The sequence below is a fragment of the Chiloscyllium plagiosum genome, unplaced genomic scaffold, assembly GCF_037043375.1.
Source record: "Chiloscyllium plagiosum isolate Xiang-an unplaced genomic scaffold, Cpla_swu_hap1 HiC_scaffold_15, whole genome shotgun sequence".
NCBI lineage: Eukaryota > Metazoa > Chordata > Chondrichthyes > Orectolobiformes > Hemiscylliidae > Chiloscyllium > Chiloscyllium plagiosum.
Window position 1 is genome coordinate 70,213,258 of NW_028270153.1, and position 26,704 is coordinate 70,239,961.

Here is a 26,704-nt window from a genome sequence, read left to right on the forward strand (position 1 = left end):
GTCTGTGTGTGTGTGTGTGTGTGGGAGTCTGCGTGTGTGTGTGTGTGTCTGTGTATGTGTGTGTGTCTATGTGTGTGTATATGTGTGTCTGTGTGTATCTGTGTATGTGTGTGTGTGTCTGTGTGTGTGTGTGTCTGTGTGTGTGTCCATGTATGTGTGTGTCTGTGTGTGTCTGTGTGTCTGTGTCTGTGTCTGTGTGTGTGTCTGTGTGTGTGTGTGTCTGTGTGTGTATATGTGTGTCTGTGTGTGTGCCTGTGTATGTGTGTATATATGTGTGTGTCTGTGTGTGTGTCTGTGTATGTGTGTGTCTGTGTGTGTGTGTGTGTGTCTGTGTGTATGTCTGTGTGCCTGTGCCTGTGTGTGTGTCTGTGTGTCTGTGCCTGTGTGCCTGTGTGTGTGTCTGTGTGTGTGTGTCTGTGTGTGTGTGTGTGTCTGTGTGTGTCTGTATGTGTCTGTGTCTGTGTGCGTGTCTGTGTCTGTGTGTGTATCTGTGTGCGTGTGCCTATGTGTGTGTGTCTGTATGTCTGTGTGTGTGTGTCTGTGTGTCTGTGTGTCTGTGTGTGTGCCTGTACGTCTGTGTCTGTGTGTGTGACTGTGTGTGTGTGTCTGTGTGTGTTTCTGTGTGTGTGTGTCTGTGTGTGTGTCTGTGTGTGTGTCTGTGTTTGTGTGTGTGTATCTGTGTCTGTGTGTGTCTGTGTCTGTGTGTCTTTGTGTGTGTCTGTGTGTGTGTCTGTGTCTGTGTGTGAGTGTGTGTCTGTGTGTGTGTGTCTGTATGTCTGTGTTTATGTTAGTGTGTGTCTGTGTCTGTGTGTGTGTGTCTGTGTGTGTGTGTTTGTGTGTCTGTGTGTGTATGTGTGTGTGTATGTGTCTGTGTGTGTGTCTGTGAGTGTGTGTGTGTCTGTGTGTCTGTGTGTCTTTGTGTGTGTCTGTGTGTTTGTGTGTCTGTGTGTGTGTGTATGTGTCTGTATGTCTGTGTGTGTGTGTCTGTGTGTCTGTGTGTGTGTGTTTGTGTGTCTGTGTGTGTGTGTGTGTGTCTGTATGTCTGTGTGTGTGTGTCTGTGTGTCTGTGTGTCTGTGTGTGTGCCTGTACGTCTGTGTCTGTGTGTGTGACTGTGTGTGTGTGTCTGTGTGTGTTTCTGTGTGTGTGTGTCTGTGTGTGTGTCTGTGTGTGTGTCTGTGTTTGTGTGTGTGTATCTGTGTCTGTGTGTGTCTGTGTCTGTGTGTCTTTGTGTGTGTCTGTGTGTGTGTCTGTGTCTGTGTGTGAGTGTGTGTCTGTGTGTGTGTGTCTGTATGTCTGTGTTTATGTTAGTGTGTGTCTGTGTCTGTGTGTGTGTGTCTGTGTGTGTGTGTTTGTGTGTCTGTGTGTGTATGTGTGTGTGTATGTGTCTGTGTGTGTGTCTGTGAGTGTGTGTGTGTCTGTGTGTCTGTGTGTCTTTGTGTGTGTCTGTGTGTCTGTGTGTCTGTGTGTGTGTCTGTGTGTCTGTATATGTGTATGGTATTTTGAGACTCACCCCGCCAAAGGCAGCAGCAGTCTTACTGTTGATGTCTAGTCTGGCTGCCCTGGAGGTTGGCAGATGGAGTTGTGGGGGGCAGGGAGGGACGGAGTTGGCGGGGGGGAGGTGGACGGTGGGAGGAGCGGACAGGAGCCTGTGTTGGTGGGGGTGCAGACGGGGGTGCGGGTGGGGGCGGACGGCAGGCAGGGGTTCGCACACAGTATGCTGCTGCCTAGTCTCCTGAAAGGGGAGCGGACTGAATAAGTGCTCACTGCGTTAATCCCTTTGGGGGAGGGTGGCAGGTGGCTTCAGCAATGCTGCAGGCCCCTTACACGCAAGTGGGTGTTTGCTCAGAAACAGAGAGCGAGGGATAGAGAGAGACAGAGAGACAAACTGAGACAGAGAGAGGGAGCAAGGCAGGCAGAATGAGGAAAAAATTACTTCAGAAAACTCCGAGCCCCAGAGGAGAGGTATTGAATCAACTAACCGAATAATCAATTCTACAAACGAAATAGTGCCCACCCATCTCGTTCAGATAATCGAGGTTCCTCTGTACACATGTCCAATTTGGACTTTGAGGAGTCCCATTCTGTCTCTAGTTATTCTTTTTCCTTTAATATACTTAAAGGATCTCTTTGGATTCACCCTAATCCCGGCCAAGACTACCTCGTGCCTCCTTTTCAACCTCCTGATTTCCTTGGGAATCTCATGGAAGCATATAAAATCCTGATGGGACTGGACAGGCTAGATGCAGGAAGAATGTTCCTGATGTTGGGGTACAGAATTCCACTGGTTCAGAAGTCTGAATGAAGAAATTTATCCTCATCTCAGTCCTGATTGACTGACCACGTATTCTTAGACTGTGACCCCTATTTCTGGACTTCCCAACATCAGGAACATGCTTCCCACAGCTAGCCTGTCTAGTCCCATCAGGATTTTATATGTTTCTATGAGATTCCCCCATGGTAGACTACTGCAAAAAATACGGAGGTATGGCATTGAGGGTGAGTTGGAGGTTTGGATTAGGAGTTGGCTGGCTGGAAGAAGACAGAGGGTAGTAGTTGATGGCAAAGGTTCATCTTGGAGTGCCGTCACTAGCGGTGTTCCGCAAGGATCTGTTTTGGGACCATTGCTGTTTGTCATTTTTATAAATGACCTGGAGGAGGGGTTAGAAGGTTGGGTGAGTAAGTTTGCGGATGATACGAAAGTCGGAGGAGTTGTAGACAGTGAGGAAGGGTGTGGCAGGTTACAGCGGGATATAGATAAGCTGCAGAACTTGGCAGAAAGGTGGCAAATGGAGTTCAATGTAGCTAAGTGTGGGGTGATTCACTTTGATAAGAGTAATAAAAAGATGGGGTACTGGGTTAACGGTCGGATACTTGGTAGTGTGGATGAGCAGAGGGATCTTGGTGTCCATGTACACAAATCTTTGAAAGTTGCCACCCAGGTAAATAGTGCGGTGAAGAAAGCATATGGCGTACTGGCTTTTATTGGTAGAGGAATTGAGTTCCGGAGCCCTGAGGTCATGTTGCAGTTGTATAAGACTCTGGTGCGGCCACATCTGGAGTATTGTGTGCAGTTTTGGTCGCCATACTATAGGAAGGATGTGGAGGCACTGGAATGGGTGCAGAGGAGGTTTACCAGGATGTTGCCTGGTATGGTAGAAAGATCGTATGAGGAAAGGCTGAGGCACTTGGGGTTGTTTTCATTGGAGAAAAGAAGGTTTAGGGGTGACTTGATAGAGGTGTATAAGATGATTAGGGGTTTAGATAGGGTCGACAGTGAGAATCTTTTTCCACGTATGGAGTCAGCTATTACAACGGGGCATAGCTTTAAATTAAGGGGGGGTAGGTATAGGACAGATGTTAGGGGTAGGTTCTTTACTCAGCGAGTCGTGAGTTCATGGAATGCCCTGCCAGTAGCAGTGGTGGACTCTCCCTCATTATGGGCATTTAAGCGGGCATTGGATAGGCATATGGAGGATAGTGGGCTAGTGTAGGTTAGGTGGGCTTGGATCGGCGCAACATCGAGGGCCGAAGGGCCTGTACTACGCTGTATTCTTCTATGTTCTATCCCTTTATTTTTCTAATGTGTAATGAGTACAAGCCCAGTTAGTCTAGACTTTCTTCATCTGTCAGTCCTGCCATCCCAGGAATCAGTCTGGTGAATCTTCAATAGTAAGAATATCCTTCCTCAGACTAGGAGACCAAAACTGCACACAAAACACACCTCGCCACACCCTGTATAACTGCAGCAAGACACCCTTACTCCTATACATGAATCCTCATGCTGTGAAGACCACCATGCCATTAGCTTTCCTCATCATCTGCTGCACCTGCCCCTCACCTTTTCCTAAATTGTCACCATTATGATAGTAATCTGCCTTCCTGTTTTTGCCACTGAAGTGGATAACCTTACATTTATCCACATTATATTGCACATGCCAAGTATCTGCCCACTCAGCCAGTCTGTCCAAGTCACCCTGCAGCCTCTTAGCATCCTCCTTACAGTGTCATCTGCAAATTTGGAGATATTGCATTCAGTTCCTTCATCCAAATGATTAATATATATTGTGAACAGCACTGAACCCCGCTGTACCGCACTCATCACTCTGCCACTCTGAAACGGATACGTTTATTCCAACTGTCTGCTTCTTGTCTGCCAACCAGTTCTCTAACCACGTCAGTACATTACCTCTGATACCATGAACTGTCATTTTGTTATTAATCCCTTGTATGGAGCTTTGTCAAAAGCCTTTTGAAAGTCCAGATATAAAAATATCCACTCATTCACACTTGTCCACTCTACTGGCCACATCCTCCAAAACTTCCAGATTTGTCAAGCATGATTTCCCTTTAGTGAATCCATATTGACTTGGACCAGTCCTCTCACTGCTTTCCAAGTGCTCAGTTAGTTCATCCTTAATAACTGACTCCAGCATATTCCCCATGTCCATGTCAGGCTAATCGGCCTATAATTCCCCATTTTCTCTCTCCCTCTTTTTATAAAGAGTGGGGTTACATTAGGTACTCTCCAATTCTTTGGAACTCTTACAGATTCTATAGAATGCTGGAAAATGATCACCAATGAGTCCCCTATTTCAAGGGTCACTTCCTTAAGAACTCTGGGATGCAGGGCACCAGGCCCTTTTATTCACCAACTTACTCTTGTATTCTATTTTGCCCTCTGAATTAAACTCTTTGTCCTTCTCTCCTGAATTTTATATTTCTCCCAGTCCTCAGCTTTGCTGCTTTTTCCGGCCAATTTGTATGCCTCCTCTTTGGATTTGACACTCTCCCTGATTTCCCCTGTTCACCATGGTTGAGCCATTTTCCCTGTTTTACTCTTACACCCGGACAAGTGTTGAAGTTCATCCCTGTGTTCTTTAAATGTCTGCGATTGCCTCTCCACTGTCAACCCCTTAATTATCCTTAGCCAACCTATCCTCGCCATTGCATGTCTCATGCCATCAAAGTTTAATTCCACCCTCAGGTGAGTGTGTGGTGTTTGCATGTTCTCCATGTGTCTACGTGGGTTTCCTCCAGTTTCCTCCCAGACTCCAAAGACGTGCAGGTTAGGTGGATTGACCATGCTAAATTGCCCATTGTGTCCAGGAGTGTACAGATGAGGTGGATTAGCCGTGGGACAGGCAGGGGAACAGGGATAGAGTAGGTGGGTGAGTCTGGGTGGAATACTGTTTTGAGGGTCGGTGTTGACTCGATGGGCTGAATGTCCTATGCAGGGGTTGGAATGTGGGCCAGGTGGACCTCATTGACCTTATGACCCTTGATTGTGGTTTCTGGCCAATCAGGGAGCCCTGGCTGACAGATATAAACAGGAGATTCCCTACCCTCCCCTTCACTGTTTTTGATCACACAGCACTGTCCCTTGATGTGAAGGGCAGTGTTTGTCACTGGCCACCCGGGTGTTTTCCTATCTTCCTGGTGGTGGAATTTGAATAAAGATTTGTGCACTTTGTGTCTTCCACTGTGTCTCACACCTGCACACACACACCATGGGTGCTGGGGATAAAATAAGCACTACCGCACTAAGATGGTAGTGTGGGGGAAAAAAAACAACAAAAAAATAAACAAAAAAAAAAATAAAATCCCCCCGTCACTCTGGGGAAGAGGAAGAATAAAAAATAAATAAATAAATAAACAGGAGATTCACCGCAGTTAGGCGTTAGTGTGGGAGTATAAAATAAACAGGAGTCTTGGGCTCTGAGGGAAAAAAAATAAACAGGAGATTCAAAGAGTCTCCTCACTCTAAGGTCTGGCTCTGAGCTGGCTGGTCAGAGTCCATGTACTGGGCATGTGTAAATAAAGGGTGACTTGGTGACAGGGAATGGACCTATGTGCAGTTATTTCCACCTACTTCCACACTGTAGGGAATCTATCATCTGAAAACAACATGAAGGGAAAAGAGAAACCAGGATAAAGACCAACTCTACAAAACAAAGGGAAAGGGAAATATATTGAATGAACTGATAGCAGAGTTGTTGAAATTGATGTAGAGTCCAGAGGCTCCAGTGGAGTTAGAATGAGAATTAGATTTTATTGTCAAATGTATTTGAATACAGGAATACAGCAGTTTGTACAGTGAAAAGTGTACAAAATCACCATTCTGTGGCACCATCTTCAGGAGCACTATGGGAGGATTTAAGCTAGTTTGGCAGGGGGATAGGAGCCAGAGTTACAGCTCAGAAGAGAGGGTAGTTGTTGAATGGGCAGAAATGGAATGCAGAGAGTCTTTCAGGAAGCATACACGGTTGATAGGGCAAAGGGAAGGGTTAAAGTGTGTCTGTTTCAATACAAGGAGTGTCAGGAATAAGAGTGATGAACCTAGAGCAGGGATCAGTACGTGGAACTACGATGTTGTGGCCATATCAGAGAGGGATGGATTTCACTGGGGCAGGAATGGTTGCTGGATGTTCCAGAGTTTAGGTCTTTTAAAAGGAACAGGGAGGGGGGGTAAAAGAGGAGGAGGAGTGGCATTGTTAATTAGAGAGTGCATTACAGTTGCAGAAAAGGAGGTTGTTGACGAGGGTTTGTCCACTGAGTCAGTAACAGGAAAGGAGCTGCCACTTTATTGGGTATTTGTTACAGAGCACCCCCCCCCCCCCCACCCCCGACCCCAATAGCAGCAGAGAAATGGATGAACAGACTGGGCAGCAGATCTCAGAAAGGTGCAGATGTAACAGAGTTGTTGCTATGGGCAACTTCAAATTACCCAATATTGATTGGAACCTCCATAGTGCAGATGTGGGTCTGGATGGAGCCGATTTTGTCAGGTGCATCCAGGAGGGATTCCTGACACAATACATAGATAGGCCGATTGGGGAAGGCCATATTGGATTTGGTGCTAGGCAACGAGGCAGACCAGGTGTCAGATCGCTCGGTGGGAGAGCATTTCGATGACAGTGACCACAACTGTCTCACCTTTACCAAAGCCATGGAGAGGGATAGGAACAGACAGTGTGGGAGGTATTTAATTGGGGGAGGGGAAATTATACTGTTATTAGACAGGAGCTGGGGAATATAAATTGGGAATAATTGTTCTACAGGAAATGGACAACAGAAATATGGAGGCTGTTTAAGGAGCACTTGTTGTGAGTGTTGGATAACTTTGTCCCACTGAGACAGGCAAGGAATGGTAAGGTGAAGGAGCTTTGGATAACAGGAGAAGAAAGAGGAGCTTCTTGTCAAGAGGAAGAAGGAAGCTTACTTAAGGTTGAAGACAGGACTCTTGGCAGTGCGGAGGAACAGTGGGATCTTGGGATCTACTCACAAAGATCCCTCAAAGTTGCCACCCAAGTTGATAGGGTTACTTAAGGTTGAGGAAGCAAGGATCTGCTACAGCTTTAGAAGATTACAGGGCAGCTAGGAAAGAACTCAGAAATGGACTGAGGGGAGCTAGGAGCGGGCACAAAAAAGCAGGATGGATTAGAGAAAACCCAAAGGCATTCTACACTTACATAAGGAATAAGAGACTGATCAGAGAGAGTGTAGGGCCAATCGGGGCCGTGGAGGGAACATGTGCCTGGAGTCTGAAGAGGTAGGGGAGGCCCTAAATGAGTTTTTGCTTCAGTATTCACTAGAGAGAGGAACCTTGTTGATAGTGAGAACACTGTGGACCAGGTTAATAGGCTTCAACAGATTGATATTAAGGAAGTGGATGTGCTGGAAATTCTGGGAAGCATCAAGATAGATAAGTCCCCAGGGCCAGACCAGATATATCCAAGGTTACTACGGGAAGTGAGAAACGAGATTGCTGCAACTCTGGCGATGATCTTTACATCCTCACTCTCAACAGGATGTGTTCCTGATGATTGGAGGGAGGGGATGTTGTTCCTCTGTTTAAGAAAGAGAATAGGGATATCCCTGGGAATTACAGACCACTCAGTCTTATATCTTTGGTAAGCAAGGTACTAGAAAGGATTCTGAGAGATAGGATTTATGACTATTTGAAAGAACATAGGTTGATTAAAGATAGTCAGCATGGCTTTGTGAGGGGAAGGTCATGCCTCACAAGTGTTATTGAGTTCTTTGCGGATGTGACAAGACAAGTGGATGAAGGTCGCGCAATGGATGTGGTGTATATGGATTTCAGTAAGGCATTTGATAAGGTTCCCCATGGTAGGCTTATTCAGAAAGTTAGCAGGTATGGGATATAAGGAAATTTGTCTGACTGGATACAGAGTTGGCTATCAGGAAGAAGACAGCGAGTGGTAGTAGATGGAAAGATTTCTGCCTGGAGGTCGGTGACCAGTGGTGTCCCACAGGGATCTGTTCTTGGGCCTCTGCTCTTTGTAGTTTTTATAAATGACTTGGATGAGGAAGTGGATGGGTGGGTTAGTATGTTTGCCGATGACACAAAGGTCGGCAGGTTACAACAAGACCTCGACAGGATGCAGAGCTGGGCTGAGAAGTGGCAGATAGAGTTCAACCTGGATAAATGCAGAGTGATATGTTTTGGAAGGTAGAATTAGAATGCTGAATACAGAGTTAAAGACAGGATTAGATTAGATTAGATTAGATTAGATTACTTACATTGTGGAAACAGGGCCTTCGGCCCTACAAGTCCACACCGACCCGCCGAAGCGTAACCCATCCAGACCCATTCCCCTACATTTACCCCTTACCTAACACTACGGGCAATTTAGCATGGCCAATTCACCTGACCTGCACATCTTTGGACTGTGGGAGGAAACCGGAGCACCCGGAGGAAACCCACGCAGACAAAGGGAGAATGTGCAAACTCCACACAGAGAGTCACCAGAGGCGGGAATTGAACCCAGGTCTCTGGTGCTGTGAGGCAGCAGTGCTAACCACTGTGCCACCGTGCCGCCCACTTGGCAGTGTGAGGGAACAGCAGGATCTTGGGATCTACACACATAACTCTCTCAAAGTTACCACCCAAGTTGATAGGGTTGTTAAGGATGCGTATGGTGTGTTGGTTTTCATAAACAGGGCGACTGAGTTTAAGAGCTGCGAGGTTTTGCTGCAGCTCTATAAAACTCTGGTTCAACCTCACTTGGAATATTGTGTTCAGTTCTCTTCGCCTCATTATAGGAAGGATGTAGATGCTTTAGAGAGTGTGCAGAGGAGATTTACCAGGATGCTGCCTGGAATGGAGGGCATGTCTTATGAACAGAGGTTGAGTGAGCTCGGGCTTTTCACACTGGAGAGAAGGAGGAAGAGAGGTGACTTGATAGAGGTGCACAGGGTGATGAGAGGCATAGAGAGAATAGATAACCAGAGGCTTTTCCCTAAGGTAGAAATGGCTGTCACGAGGGGGTTATAATTTTAAGGTGATTGGAGGAAGGGATAGGGGAAATATCAAAGGTAGAACATAGAACATAGAACATAGAAAAATACAGCGCAGTACAGGCCCTTTGGCCCTCGATGTTGCGCCGATCCAAGCCCACCTAACCTACACTAGCCCACTATCCTCCATATGCCTATCCAATGCCCGTTTAAATGCCCATAAAGAGGGAGAGTCCACCACTGTTACTGGCAGGGCATTCCATGAACTCCATGAATTCCATGAACTTTCCATGAAAGGTAGGTTCTTTATACAGAGAATGGTGGGTGTGTGGTATGCACTGCCAGTGGTGATAGTAGAGTCAGAGACATTAGGGACATTTAAGCGACTGAGTTGATGAGTGTCGTGCTGGAAAAGCACAGCCGGTCAGGCAGCATCTAAGGATCAGGAGAATCAATGTTTCGGCATTAGCCCTTCGTCAGGCTTATACTCAAAATGTCGATTCTCCCGTTTCTTGGATGCCGCCTGACAGTCTGTGCTTTTCCAGCAACACACTCTTTGACTCTGATCCCCAGCATCTGCAGTCCTCACTTTCTCCACACTGACTGCTGGACAAGCACATGGACGGCAGTAAATTGCAGGGTGTGTAAGTTAGGTTGATCTTAGATTAAGATAAATGTTTGGCACAACATTGTGGGCCGAAGGACCTGTACTGTGCTGTACTGTTCTGTTCTGTGTTCTATATTAGATACAAAAGACAGGATTAAAAACAGAAGCAGAAATCAAAAAAGAGCTGTTTGGATTATTCCCTCATCTCTACCATCAGTCCTTACCACCAGAAAAACAAAGGCACAACATCCATCACCCACCGAAATTGCTGGAAAAGCTCAGCAGGTCTGGCAGCATCCATGGAGAGAAATCAGAGTTAACGTTTCGGGTCCAGTGACCCTCAGAGCTCTTACAGTTTTGAGGAAGGGTCACAGGATCTGAAATGTTAACTCTGATTTCTCTCCACAGATGCTGCCCGACCTGCTGAGCTTTTCCAGCAATTTCTATTTTTGTTTCCGATTTAAAGCATCCGCAGTTCTGTCAATGTTTATCCACAAAGTCCATCCCTCAGTCTGTCACTTTTCCCTTGTCCCCACATACCACCGTAGCCAAAACACCACCGCCTGCCCCATCAGGTGCCCACCGTGTTGAATCAATGGACACGATGCCATTCCTTAGGTTAGGTTTCATTGAAGTGTTGCAGCAGGCCATGGTCAGAGTAGGAACAAAGATAAAGAATTAAAAAACAAGCAAACCAGAAACTTTGGTCATTTTTGAGACAGAGCAAAGGCATTCCACAAGGTGGTGCTCAGTGTTTGTTCTCCCCACTGTAGAGGAGACCACGTGGTGAGTAGTGAATTATATAGACTAAACTGGAAAGAGCGTTTGAGGTCTTGGACATTGGGACGAGAGGAGGCTAAAAGGCAGGTGTTGCAGCACCTATGCTTTCACAGGGAAGGGCCCAGAAGAAGGTGAGGAGGTCTGACAGCTGGATGAAGATGTCATGAGTAAATGAGGCCTTCAGAATACTGAGGGGAGAAAGCAGGGAAGACCCTTACTCTCGTACCTGTCTTCAATCCTAATGAAAAGTCATTGCTTTGAAAATTTACCTGTGATTCTCTCCACACATATTGCCTGTCCTGCTGAGTGTTTCCAGCATTTTTGTTTTGATTTCAGATTTACAGCATGGCAGGATTTTACTTTTGTATTCAAGTTTGGGCGATCTTGCTATGCAAATGTTGGAGGCCATGTTTCCAACACAACAGTGACTCCACTTCAAAAGTACATTTTTGCTGTAAGATGCTTTGGGTCATCAAGAGATGATGAAAGCTGCTGTACCAAACCAAAACCTTCATCTCATGCCCTCAGAAATGAGTCATATTTCCCAGTCTCACACTGAGCTTATGAATTTCTAGAGTTTAGTTTCAATGTCCATTGGTGACTTTAGGAAGATGGCCTCATGGTGGATCATCTATTATCTATTTTAATGATCTGTTCGCCCAAGCTAATCTCGAGATGGATTTTGAATTTGATTATTAAATCCAGAATGCAAAGCTGGTCTCAATAAGGATGACCATCCCTTCTCACAAAAAAATCCACTTGATTTAAAGTGTCCTGAGGGGAGGAAATCTGTCAACTTGACCTGATTAGGTTAAGTTGTCATTCTATAGTAATGATGTGACAAGCCACTGTTAGGACAATTGAGCATCAAACCATGGCTTTGCTAGTGAGACCCACATCCCATGAGATAATTTTTCTGAAAAATTCTCATCAGCTTCTTTCCCTTCCCAGATCATGGGAGCGACCAATCCCAAAGGTCAGAAGAAGTACCTTGCTGCTGCATTCCCTAGTGCTTGTGGGAAAACAAACTTGGCCATGATGAATCCAACATTACCCGGTTGGAAAGTCGAGTGTGTGGGAGATGACATCGCCTGGCTGAAGTTCGATGAGCAAGGTCTGATCCAATGAAATAAGGCAGTCATTAAATAATTTAACTGAGGAAGTATCTGTTTTTTATTGTCTGGTGAAAATCCAATGAGTTTATTAATGCATCCATTTATTGGGCCTTCCCACAGGTAAACTAAGAGCAATCAACCCAGAAAATGGCTTCTTTGGTGTAGCTCCTGGGACATCTATGAAGACAAATCCAAATGCAATGCAAACCATCAGCAAGAACACCATCTACACCAATGTGGGAGAAACCAGCGATGGGGGTGTTTACTGGGAAGGAATTGATGAAACTCTGCCCCCAGGTATCACAGTGACTTCATGGAAAAACAAAAAATGGAGTCCTGATGATGGAGAACTGTGTGCACACCCCAACTCCAGGTTCTGTACTCCTGCCAGACAGTGTCCAATTATTGACCCAAACTGGGAGTCTGCTGAAGGGGTCCCAATTGAAGGAATTATCTTCGGAGGACGGAGACCAAAAGGTACAATAATCTAAATTGTAGAGCACCAGAACTAAACATTAGACACTGATCCCTAACTGCAGTAGCATTGTAGAGGACTGCTGCTCATTGAGTTCAGAAACTCTTCAACAGATCTTTAGTGAAAGTCTGGAAGTGGGACAAAAGGGTAATGGTGTTAAATTGTTAATTATGTGGTGAATACGTGTACAGGAGATACCCATCTGGTTCAGCTAATGGCCTTCCAGGAAGGAAAGCTACCATCGTTGAGGCAAAAGTAAAGCAATAGACAGAAAATTACAGACTAATTAGCCTAACCTTGGTCGTGGCTAAGATTTTGGGAATCCGCTATGAAGAGTGAGATTTCTGAATACTTGAAAGTGTAAAGTAAAATAGGGTAAAGTCAGCATGGTTTCATCCAGCGGAGGTCATGTCTGACAAACCTGCTAGAATTCATTGAGGAAGTAACGACCAGGTTAGACCAAGGAGAGCCACTGGATGTTGTCTACCTGGACTTCAAGAAGGCCTTTGACAAGGTGCTGCACAGGAGGCCACTGAGTAACATAAGGGCCCTTGGTGTTAGAGCTAAGGTGCTAGCATGGATAGAAGCTTGGCTGTCTGCCAGAAAGCAGCGATAAAAGGGTCTTTTTCAGGATGGCGCCAGTGACAAGTGATGTTCTGCAAAGCTCAGTGTTGGGACCACAACTTTTCACTTTATACATTAATGATCTAGATGAGGGAACTAAGGGCATTCTGGCTAAGTTTGTAAATAATACAAAGATAGGTAGAGGGACAGGTAGTATTGAGGAGTCAGGAAGGCTTGGAGAGTGGGCAAAGAAGTGACAGATGGAGTACAATGTGGGAAAGTGTGAGGTCTACACTTGAAGGAAGAATAGAGGCATGGACTATTTTCTGAATGGGGAGAAAATCCAAAAGTCTGAAGTGCAAAGAGACTTAGGAGTTCTAGTCCAGGATTCTCTCAAGCTAAACTTGCAGGTTGAGTCAGTAGTTAGGAAGGCAAATGCAATGTTGGCTTTTATTTTGAAAGGACTTGAATATAAACGCAGGGATGTATTTCTGAGGCGCTAATAAAGCTCTGGTTAGCGCACATTTGGAGAACTGTGCGCAGTTCTGGGCCCCATATCTCAGGAGGGATGCACTGGCCATGGAGCGTGTTCAGAGGAGGTTCATGAGTATGATGCCAGGAATGAAAAGCTTAACACATTAGAATCGTTTGAGGATTCTGTGTCTGTACTCGATGGATTTGAGACGGATGAGGGGGGTATCTAATTGAAATTCACAGAATTCTGAATGGCCTGGACAGGGTGGATGTTGGGAAGAGTTTCCATTGGTAGGAGAGACTGGGGCCCAAGAGCTCAGACTTAGAGTAAAAGGAAGACCTTTTAGAACAGAGATAAGGAGAAACGACTTCAACCAGAGAGTGGTGAGTCTGTGGAATTCACTGCCACAGAAGGCTGTGGAGGCCAGGTCATTGAGTATATTTAAGATGGAGACAGATAAGTTCTTGATTGTCAAGGGCATCAAGGGTTACAGGGAGAAAGTGGGAGAATGAAGTTAAGAAACTTATCAGCCATGATTGAATGGAAGAGCAGACTCTATGGGTTGAATAGTGCTCCTATGTTTTACGGTGATATGGGCTTACCAGGTCTGTCCTACGAGTGACTCCAGCCACAAAGCAATGTGGTTGCCTCTTAGTTGACCTCTGGGTAATTAAAGTCTAGATTAGAATGGTGCTGGAAAAGCACAGCACTTCAGGCAGCATCCAAGGAGCAGTAAAATCGATGTTTCGGGCAAAAGCCCTTCCTCAGGAAGACATAGCCTTTATTCCTGATGAAGGGCTTTTGCCCGAAACGTCGATTTTACTGCCCCTCGGATGCTGCCTGACCTGCTGTGGAATTCTTACAAGAGAAAAACACCAGTTTGTTGCACAGTGACACCACAGTACACCTTAGTAATTAGCATAGCCCTTTCGGCCCACCTCTACACCAGGATCTATTCTCCACGTGAGCTTGCTTTTACTTCATCCCTGTCTCACCCTATCAACATAAACCTTTTCTCCATGGTCTATTTTTATCGTGCCCTGCAATGCGTACTCACCTCAATAATTCCTTACGGTAGTAAGTTCATCATTCAATCCTCGAGGTCAAGAATTCACAATTGGATTTGTTTGTCATCACGGTCTATTGATAGACCTTAGCCTTGGAACCATCTTTACACCTACTCCGTCAAGCATAATCTTAAAGGCCTTTCCTTGGAGACCGTTTGTCTTCTATTTTATAGACAAAACAACTGTGAACAATTCAATTTTCCCTTACAGGTGCAACCTCTCAGTTCTGGGCTCATGCTGATAAAGTGCTTTTTGCTCCTTCTCTGGTGTCTCTGTCCTTTAGTGAAAATGGACGCTGGAAATCTGCACAGTGTTCAAAATGTAGTCGAACAAACTCTCTCCCCGTTAACATAACTTGTTTGTGTTTCAGTTCTGTCCATTTAGAAATTAATCCTAGTGTCTTATGGCTTTTTTATGGCTTTTTAAACTGTAACACCACAATATATTTATATCCAGATCTCTCTGATCCCCTAATTGACGTTGATGCATATTTTCCAAAGCGTCCTCTTCAGACCAAACGCACTAGCTGAAACTTTTGTATGTTGACAAGCATTACTTCGCAAAGTTAAAAATCACACAACGCCAGGTTATAGTCCAACAGGTTTGTTTGGAAGAACGAGCTTTCGCAGCGCTGCTCCTTCATGCGGTGGTGTGATTAGTGTTGTGTGATTTTTAACTTTGTCCACCCCAGCTCCTCCACATCATTATTTCACAGACATTCTGTCATTCCATCACAGGTGTCCCTCTGGTTTATGAAGCTTTTAACTGGCAGCATGGAGTTTATATTGGGGCATCCATGAGATCAGAAGCTACAGCTGCAGCAGAACACAAAGGTATGTGGATAGCCCCGGGATCTGATACACAGTGAAACACCAGGACACAGAATACACCAATACTGGAGGGAATACAGACCACAGTAACACTGAGACCCAGAACATAGTAACACCAGGACACAGAATACACCGACACTGGAGGGAATACAGACCACAGTAACACTGAGACCCAGAACATAGTAACACCAGGACACAGAATACACCGACACTGGAGGGAATACAGACCACAGTAACACTGAGACCCGGAACACAGTAACACCAGGACACAGAATACACCAACACTGGAGGGAATACAGACCACAGTAACACTGAGACCCGGAACACAGTAACACCAGGACACAGAATGCACCAACACTGGAGGGAATACAGACCACAGTAACACTGAGACCCAGAACATAGTAACACCAGGACACAGAATACACCGACACTGGAGGGAATACATACCACAGTAACACTGAGACCCGGAACACAGTAACACCAGGACACAGAATGCACCAACACTGGAGGGAATACAGACCACAGTAACACTGAGACCCGGTACACAGTAACACCAGGACACAGAGTACACCAACACTGGAGGGAATACAGACCACAATAACACTGAGACCCGGAACACAGTAACACCAGGACACAGAATGCACCGACACTGGAGGGAATACAGACCACAGTAACACTGAGACCCGGAACACAGTAACACCAGGACACAGAATGCACCGACACTGGAGGGAATACAGACCACAGTAACACGGAGACCCGGAACACAGTAACACCAGGACACAGAATGGACCAACACTGGAGGGAATACAGACCACAGTAACACTGAGACCCGGAACACAGTAACACCAGGACACAGAATGGACCAACACTGGAGGGAATACAGACCACAGTAACACTGAGACCCGGAACACAGTAACACCAGGACACAGAATACACCGACACTGCAGGGAATACAGACCACAGTAACACTGAGACTCGGAACATAGTAACACCAGGACACAGAATACACCGACACTGGAGGGAATACAGACCACAGTAACACTGAGACTCGGAACACAGTAACACCAGGACACAGAATGCACCGACACTGGAGGGAATACAGACCACAGTAACACTGAGACCCAGAACATAGTAACACCAGGACACAGAATACACCGACACTGGAGGGAATACAGACCACAGTAACACTGAGACTCGGAACACAGTAACACCAGGACACAGAATGCACCGACACTGGAGGGAATACAGACCACAGTAACACTGAGACCCGGAACACAGTAACACCAGGACACAGAATACACCAACACTGGAGGGAATACAGACCACAGTAACACTGAGACCCGGAACACAGTAACACCAGGACACAGAATGCACCGACACTGGAGGGAATACAGACCACAGTAACACTGAGACCCGGTACACAGTAACACCAGGACACAGAATGCACCGACACTGGAGGGAATACAGACCACAGTAACACTGAGACTCGGAACACAGTAACACCAGGACACAGAATGCACCGACACTGGAGGGAATACAGACCACAGTAACACTGAGACCCGGAACACAGTAACACCAGGACACAGAATACACCGACACTGGAGGGAATACAGACCACAGTAACACTGAGACCCGGAACACAGTAACACCAGGACACAGAATACACCGACACTGGAGGGAATACAGACCACAGTAACACTGAGACCCGGAACACAGTAACACCAGGACACAGAATGCACCGACACTGGAGGGAATACAGACCACAGTAACACTGAGACCCGGAACATAGTAACACCAGGACACAGAATGCACCAAGCCTGGAGGGAATACAGACCACAGTAACACTGAGACCCGGAACACAGTAACACCAGGACACAGAATGCACCAAGCCTGGAGGGAATACAGACCACAGTAACACTGAGACCCGGAACACAGTAACACCAGGACACAGAATGGACCAACACTGGAGGGAATACAGACCACAGTAACACTGAGACCCGGAACACAGTAACACCAGGACACAGAATGCACCGACACTGGAGGGAATACAGACCACAGTAACACTGAGACCCGGAACACAGTAACACCAGGACACAGAATGCACCGACACTGGAGGGAATACAGACCACAGTAACACTGAGACCCGGAACATAGTAACACCAGGACACAGAATGGACCAACACTGGAGGGAATACAGACCACAGTAACACTGAGACCCGGAACACAGTAACACCAGGACACAGAATGCACCGACACTGGAGGGAATACAGACCACAGTAACACTGAGACCCGGAACACAGTAACACCAGGACACAGAATGCACCAACACTGGAGGGAATACAGACCACAGTAACACTGAGACCCAGAACATAGTAACACCAGGACACAGAATACACCAACACTGGAGGAAATACATACCACAGTAACACTGAGACCCGGAACACAGTAACACCAGGACACAGAATGCACCGACACTGGAGGGAATACAGACCACAGTAACACTGAGACCCAGAACATAGTAACACCAGGACACAGAATGCACCAACAGTAGGCAGGCAAGGAACACAGGGTAAAAACAATGACTGCAGATGCTGGAAACCAGAGTCTAGATTAGAGTGGTGCTGGAAAAGCGCAGCAGTTCAGGCAGCATCTGAAGAGCAGTAAAATCGACGTTTCGGACAAAACCCTTCATCAGGAATACGGGCAGAGAGCCTGAAGGGTGGAGAGATAAATGAGAGGGGGGTGGGGGTGGGGAGAAAGTAGCATAGAGTACAATAGGTGAGTGGGGGTGGGGATGGAGGTGATAGGTAAGGGAGGAGGGTGGGGGAAGGTAGCAAAGAGTACAATGAGTGAATGGGGGTGGAATGAAGGTGATAGGTCAGAGAGGAGGGTGGAGCGGTTAAGTGGAAAAGAAGATAGGCAGGTAGGACAGGTTGTGGGGATGGTGCTGAACTGGAAGGTTGGAACGGTAAAAGGAGTCAGGGGGCTGAGTTGAGTATGGTTGCCATTACAAAAGAGAAAGTGATAGAAAAGCTAAAAGGTCTAAAATTGATAAATCTCCTGGCCCCGATGGGCTACATCCTAGAGTTCTTAGGGAGGTGGCTGAGGAAATAGCGGAGGCATTGGTTGAGATCTTTCAAAAGTCACTGGAGTCAGAGAAAGTCCCGGATGATTGGAAGATCGCTGTTGTAACCCCCTTGTTCAAGAAAGGATCAAGGCAAAAGATGGAAAATTATAGGCCAATTAGCCTCACCTCGGTTGTTGGTAAAATTCTAGAATCCATCATTAAGGATGAGGTTTCTAAATTCTTGGAAGAGGGTCGGATTAGAACAAGTCAACATGGATTTAGTAAGGGGAGGTCGTGCCTGACAAACCTGTTGGAGTTCTTTGAAGAGGTGACAAGTAGGTTAGACTGGGGAAACCCAGTGGATGTGGTCTATCTAGACTTCCAAAAGGCCTTTGATAAGGTGCCACACGGGAGGCTGCTGAGCAAGGTGAGGGCCCATGGTGTTCGAGGTGAGCTACTGGTATGGACTGAGGATTGGCTGTCTGACAGAAGGCAGAGAGTTGGGATAAGAGGTTCTTTTTCGGAATGGCAGCCAGTGACAAGCGGTGTCCCGCAGGGTTCAGTGTTGGGGCCGCAGCTGTTCACGTTATATATTAATGATCTGGATGAAGGGACTGGGGACATTCTAGCGAAGTTTGCCGATGATACAAAGTTAGGTGGACAGGCAAGTAGTACTGATGAAGTGGGGAGGCTGCAGAAGGATCTAGACAGTTTGGAGGAGTGGTCCAGGAAGTGGCTGATGGAGTTCAATGTGAGCAAATGCGAGGTCTTGCACTTTGGAGAAACGAATACAAGCATGGACTACTTTCTAAATGGTGAGAACATTCGTAAAGCCAAAGTACAGAGGGATCTGGGAGTGCTAGTTGAGGATTCTCTAAAGGTAAACATGCAGGTTGAGTCCGTGATTAAGAAAGCGAATGCATTGTTGTCAATTATCTCAAGAGGGTTGGAATATAAAAGCACTGTTGTGCTACTGAGACTTTATAAAGCTCTGGTTAGGCCCCATTTGGAGTACTGTGTCCAGTTTTGGTCCCCACACCTCAGGAAGGACATACTGGCACTGGAGCGTGTCCAGCGGAGATTCACACGGATGATCCCTGGAATGGTAGGTCTAACATATGAGGAATGGCTGAGGATCCTGGGATTGTATTCATTGGAGTTTAGAAGATTGAGGAGAGATCTAATAGAAACTTACAAGATAATACATGGCTTGGAGAGAGTGGACGCTAGGAAATTGTTTCCGTTAGGCGAGGAGACTAGGACCCATGGACAGAGCCTTAGAATTAGAGGGGGTCAATTCAGAACAGAAATGCGGAGGCATTTCTTCAGCCAGAGAGTGGTGGGCCTGTGGAATTCATTGCCTCAGAGTGCAGTGGAGGCTGGGACGCTAAATGTCTTCAAGGCAGAAATTGATAAATTCTTGATGTCACAAGGAATTAAGGGCTACGGGGAGAATGCGGGTAAGTGGAGTTGAAATGCCCATCAGCCATGATTGAATGGCGGAGTGGACTCGATGGGCCGAATGGCCTTACTTCCGCTCCTATGTCTTATGGTCTTATGGTCTTAACTGGGGTGAGGTGGGAGAAGGGGAAATGAGGAAACTGGTGAAGTCCACATTGATGCCCTGGGGTTGAAGTGTTCCGAGGCGGAAGATGAGGCGTTCTTCCTCCAGGCATCTGGTGGTGAGGGAGAGGCGGTGAAGGAGGCCCAGGACCTCCATGTCCTCAGCAGAGTGGGAGGGGGAGTTGAAATGTTGGGCCACAGGGCGGTGGGGTTGATTGTGGGGGTCCCGGAGATGTTCCCTAAAGCGCTCTGCTAGGAGGCGCCCAGTCTCCCCAATGTAGAGGAGACCGTATCGGGAGCAACGGATACAATAAATGATATTGGTAGATGTGCAGATAAAACTTTGATGGATGTGGAAGGCTCCTTTAGGGCCTTGGATGGAGGTGAGGGAGGAGGTGTGGGCACAGGTTTTACAGTTCCTGCGGTGGCAGGGGATGATGCCAGGATGGGATGGTGGGTTATGGTGGGGGGGGATCTGACCAGGTAGTCACAGAGCGAACGGTCTTTGCGGAAAGGGCTGAGGAGGGAAATATATCCCTGGTGGTGGGGTCTTTTTGGAGGTGGCGGAAATGTCGGCGGATGATTTGGTTTATGTGAAGGTTGGTAGGGTGGTAGGGTGAGCACCAGGGGCGTTCTGTCCTTGTTCCGGTTGGAGGGGTGAGGTTTGAGGGCGGAGGTGTGGGATGTGGATGAGATGCGTTGGAGGGCATCTTTAACCACATGGGAAGGGAAATTGCGGTCTCTAAAGAAGGAAAATTGCGGTCTCTAAAGAAGGAGGCCATCTGATGTGTTCTGTGGTGGAACTAGTCCTCCTGGGAGCAGATATGGCGGAGGCGGAGGAATTGGGAATACGGGATGGCATTTTTGCAGGAGGTAGGGTGGGAAGAGGTGTAATCCAGGTAGCTGTGGGAGTCAGTGGGTTTGTAAAAAATGTCGGTGTCATGTCAGTCATCACTAATGGAGATGGAGAGGTCCAGGAAAGGGAGGGAGGTGTCAGAGACATGGTCCAGGTAAATGCAAGGTCAGGGTGGAATGTGTTGGTGAAGTTGATGAATTGCTCAACCTCCTCGCGGGAGCACAAGGTGGCGCCAATGCAGTCATCAATGTAGCGGAGGAAGAGGTGGGGAGTGGTGCCGGTGTAATTACGGAAGATCAACTGCTCTACGTAGCCAACAAAGAGACAGGCATAGCTGGGGCCCGGAACACAGTAATATTGGGGAGGATCACAGAACAATGCATATTAGTAATACTGGGACAGAATAGCTCAGTAATCCTGTGACACTGAGTATGCTAATAATACTGAGACACCAGATCAGTAACCCAGGGACACTGAATATATCAGCAATCCTGGGACACAATAGATCAATAACTCTGGGAAACAGATTATACATTCAGTTCTTCTATAACGTAATAGTTGCTTCATATGCAACCCCGTATTATAGAAAAATCACGCTTTAAAAACAGCGCTTAAAGTGTTGGCACTGTAATTGAATTAAAGCCACCACACAGTTTAAAAGTTGCCGCTTTAGAAACACTGTCCCCAATTCATCAATTGCGTTACAGTGAATTAATGTTAATAAAACACGTGTTATAGCAGATCGACCTGTATCTGCAATACTTGGGCACCAGATCAATAATTTTGGGGTATAGAGTATACCAATAATACAGGATACAATGGATCAGTGATCCCGGGACACAGATTATAGAGCAATACTGGTTCACAGCAAATTAGTAACATCGGGACACCGTCTATACCAGTAATACGGTACAAAATAGATCAGAAACCCTAAGAGTTGAAAAATGTGGTGCTGGAAAAACACAGCAGGACAGGCAGCATCCGAGGAGCAGGAGAATCGACGTTTTGGGCATAAACCCTTCTTCAAGAATGAGGCTGGTGTGCCAGGTGGGCTGGGATAAAAGGTGGGGGGGAGGGAATTTGGGGGAGGGGCGCTGGGAATACGATAGCTAGAAGGAGGTGAGGGTGAGGGTGATAGGCTGGAGAGGGGATGGGGGCGGAGAGGTCGGGAAGAAGATTGCAGGTCAAGAGAGCAGTGCTGAATCCGAGGATTGGGACTGAGATAAGGTGGGGGGAGGGGAAATGAGGAAGCTGGAGAAATCTACATTCTTCCTTCCACCTATCATATTCCCAGCGCCCCTCCCCCAAATTCCCTCCCCCCTACCTTTTATCCCAGCCCACCTGGCACACCAGCCTCGTTCCTGAAGAAGGGCTTATGACCGAAACGCAATTCTCCTGCTCCTCGGATGCTGCCTGTCCTGCTGTGTTTTTCCAGCTCCACATTTTTCAACTCTGGTCTCCAGCATCTGCAGTCCTCACTTTCTCCCAGAAACCCTAAGACACAAAGTATACCAATAATGCTGGGATACAATAGATCAGTAAAACAGGGACACAGATTATGCCAGTAAAAATGGAACACGATATATTAATAAGGCTTGGGATACAGAGAAGACTGGGACTACCCTGGCATATTAGATCAGTAAACCTCAGATAAGCAGTCTACTGGTAATAGTGGGACACAACAGATCAGTAAACCAGAGACTCTAAGGATACCAGTAATATTGGGGAACAATACACAAGTAATGTGTGGACAGACTATACCCGTAATTCTTGGACATAGCACATCAATAACAGTGGGGTACACTGTAAAGCACCAACATTGGGACACAGAGTTTTCCAGTAATACTGGGACACCACAGATCAGTAACTTTGGAACAGAAAATGTACCAGTAATACTCAGACACAATCAATCAGAAAAGCTGGGATACAGAGTACACCAGTAATACTGGTCCCTAATAGATGAGGAACCCTGAGACACAGGGTATGCCAGTAATTATATGGGGACACAATAAACACGAGAACACAAATCCATAATGCTTGGACTCAAAGTATACTAGTAATACTGGGACATAATAGATCAGGAAAGCTAGGACACAAAGTACACCGTAATACAATGGATAATAAACCATGGATACAGAATATATTATTAATACTGGCCACAATAGATCAGTACACCTAAGACAAAGTGTACGCATGAAATACAGATTCCACATGGTAAGCTGCTCTGGAAGGTTAGATTGAACAGAATCTGGGGAAGCTTGCAAATTGGATAGACAATTGACGTGACGGTGGATAGAGTCAAGATTAGGGTGGTGCTGGAAAAGCACAGCAGGTCAGGCAGCATCCGAGGAGCAGGAAAATCGACGTTTCAGGCAGGAGCCCTTCATCAGGGGGTGATTGATTCTGATCTCCAGCATCTGCAGTCCTCACTTTCGCCCTGTGATGGTGGAAAGGTGCTTGTCGGACTGGAGACCTGTGACTAGTGGAGTGCCTCAGAGGTCAGTGCTGGGCCCATTGCTGTTTGTTATCTATATCAATGATTTGGATGAGAAAGTACAAGGCCTGATTAGTAAGTTTGCAGATGACACTAAAATAGGAGGTATCGTGGATGGTGAGGAAGTTTATCAGAAATTACAGCAGGACTTTGATCAGCTGGGGACGTGGGCCGATAATTGGCAAATGGAGGGTAATATAGATAAGTGTGAGGTCTTGCATTTTGGAAAGTCAAATCAAGGCAGGAGTTTCATGGTGAACAGTACGGCCTTAAGAAATGTAATGGAACAGAGGGATCTGGGAGTTCAGGTGCACTGATCTCTGAAAGTGGAGTCACAGGTAGACAGGGCAGTGAAGGAGGCTTTTGCCACACTGACCTTCATCAGTCAGGGCATTGAGTATAGAAGTTGGGACGTTATGTTACAGTTGTACACAATGTTGATGAGGACGCACTTGGAGTATTGTGTTCAGTTTTGATCATCTTGTTATAGGAAGGATGGTATTAAACTGGAAAGAGTGCAGAAGAAATTTACAAGGATGTTGCCAGGACTCGACAGCCTGAGTTATAGGGAGAGGTTCAACAACTTGAACTTCTTTCTTTAGAGCGTAGGAGACTGAGGGGGATCTAACAGAAGTGTATAAGATCATGAGAAGTATAGATGGGGTAAATGCACTCAGTCTTTTTCCCAGGGTTGGGGAATCGAGGACAGGAGTGCATCTGTTTGAGGTTAGAGGGGAAAGAATAAAAGGGAACCTGAGGGGCAATGTTTTTACACAGAGAGTGATACGCATATGGAATGAGCTGCCAGTGGAAGTGGTTGAGGCGGGTACATTAACAACATTTAACAGGACAAACGCACGGATAGGAAATGTTTGGAAGGATATGGGCCAATGAAATTGGGATAGTGTTGACGGTCATTGTGGTTGCATGGACCAGTTTGGGTCAAAGGGCCTCTCTCCATGCTGTCAGACTGTATGACTCTATGACTGGGACACAGTAGATCAGTAAAGCTGGAACACAGAGTAATATTGGCACACATTAGATGAGTAAACCTAGGACCATAAGTATACCAGTGATACTGTGGTACAATAAATCAATAAACCAGGGACACCAAATATACCATTCATACTGGCCACAATAGAGCAGTAAACACAGCAAGCAAGCATACCAGTAATAATGGTACACAATAAATCTGTATTGCTGGGACACAAAGTATACCAGTCATACTGGGACAGAGTAGATCAGTAACCTGGGGATAAAAAGCACACCATTAATATTGGGACATAAATATGAGTAACTGGCAGACACAGAGCATATCAGCACTACCAGGACCCTATGCATCAGTAACCCTGGGACACAGAGCATACAGTAATAATTGGACACAACAGATCAGATGCAGATTTTACCAGTAAAACTGGGACACAATACAATTGAGTAAACCTGTAATACTGAGATAGAATAGATTAGTGATCCAGGAGCAGAGAACATGCCAGTTATAGTGGGCACAATAAATCAGTAAATTTAGGATGCAGTGTATACCATAAATACTTGGTAACTGTACAACATTAACTGTGGAATACAGAGCACACCGGTAATACTTGGATACAATGGATCAGGCAATGCTGGGACACAAGGAGATCAGTCAGACAGGGATACAATAGATCCGTCACACTGGGATACAGATTTTACAGGAATTCTCATACACGGTAGCTCTGTATCCCAGCGATAGAGATAATGTCAATAATTCTGGAAAGCAATAGATCAGTAAGGCTGAGACACATAGTAGACCAATAATATTGGGGTACAATAGATTAGTTATACTGGGCCACAGAGTAATACTGGGACACAATAGATTAGTTATACTCGGTCACAGAGTAATACTGGGACACAATAGATGAGTTATACTCGGTCACAGAGTAATACTGGGATACAATAGATTAGTTATACTGGGTCACAGAGTAATACTGGGTTACAATAGATTAGTTATACTGGGCCACAGAATAATACTGGGATACAATAGATTAGTTATACTGGGCCACAGAGTAATACTGGGACACAATAGATTAGTTATACTGGGCCACAGAGTAATACTGGGTTACAATAGATTAGTTATACTGGGTCACAGAGTAATACTGGGATACAATAGATTAGTTATACTGGGCCACAGAGTAATACTGGGATACAATAGATTAGTTATACACGGTCACAGAGTAATACTGGGACACAATAGATTAATTATACTGGGTCACAGAGTAATACTGGGATACAATAGATTAGTTATACTCGGTCACAGAGTAATACTGGGACACAATAGATTAGTTATACTCGGTCACAGAGTAATACTGGGATACAATAGATTAGTTATACTGGGCCACAGAATAATACTGGGACACAATAGATTAGTTATACTGGGTCACAGAGTAATACTGGGACACAATAGATTAGTTATACTGGGCCACAGAGTAATACTGGGATACAATACATTAGTTAGACAGGGCCACAGAGTAATACTGGGACACAATAGATTAGTTATACTGGGTCACAGAGTAATACTGGGATACAATAGATTAGTTATACAGGGACACAGAGTAATACTGGGATACAATAGATTAGTTATACTCGGACACAGAGTAATACTGGGACACAATAGATTAGTTATACTGGGTCACAGAGTAATACTGGGATACAATAGATTAGTTATACAGGGCCACAGAGTAATACTGGGATACAATAGATTAGTTACACTCGGACACAGAGTAATACTGGGACACAATAGATTAGTTATACTGGGTCACAGAGTAATACTGGGATACAATAGAATAGTTATACTCGGTCACAGAGTAATACTGGGAGACAATAGATTAGTTATACTCGGTCACAGAGTAATACTGGGACACAATAGATTAGTTATACTGGGTCACAGAGTAATACTGGGATACAATAGATTAGTTATACTCGGTCACAGAGTAATACTGGGACACAATAGATTAGTTATACTGGGTCACAGAATAATACTGGGATACAATAGATTAGTTATACTGGGTCACAGAGTAATACTGGGACACAATAGATTAGTTATACTGGGTCACAGAGTAATACTGGAATACAATAGAGTAGTTATACTGGGTCACAGAGTAATATTGGGACACAATAGATTAGTTATACTGGGTCACAGAGTAATACTGGGATACAATAGATTAGTTATACTGGGCCACAGAGTAATACTGGGACACAATAGATTAGTTATACTGGGTCACAGAGTAATACTGGGACACAATAGATTAGTTATACTGGGCCACAGAGTAATACTGGGATACAATAGATTAGTTATACTGGGCCACAGAGTAATACTGGGACACAATAGATTAGTTATACTGGGTCACAGAGTAATACTGGGATACAATAGATTAGTTATACTGGGCCACAGAGTAATATTGGGATTCAATAGATTAGTTATACTCGGTCACAGAGTAATACTGGGACACAATAGATTAGTTATACTGGGTCACAGAGTAATACGGATACAATAGATTAGTTATACTGGGTCAC

General features: G+C 45.7%; 1 protein-coding gene across 1 annotated transcript in view; it reads left to right on the plus strand.

Annotated features, from left to right (window-relative positions):
• Positions 1–26,704, plus strand: part of LOC122540559 (phosphoenolpyruvate carboxykinase, cytosolic [GTP]-like) — a 70,828-nt gene that overhangs the window by 32,663 nt on the left and 11,461 nt on the right. The window contains exons 5-7 of the mRNA XM_087995019.1: positions 11,601–11,763; positions 11,885–12,241; positions 15,083–15,178. Of these exons, the coding sequence (XP_087851145.1) occupies positions 11,601–11,763; positions 11,885–12,241; positions 15,083–15,178 (616 nt within the window). The remainder of the gene's footprint in view (positions 1–11,600; positions 11,764–11,884; positions 12,242–15,082; positions 15,179–26,704) is intronic.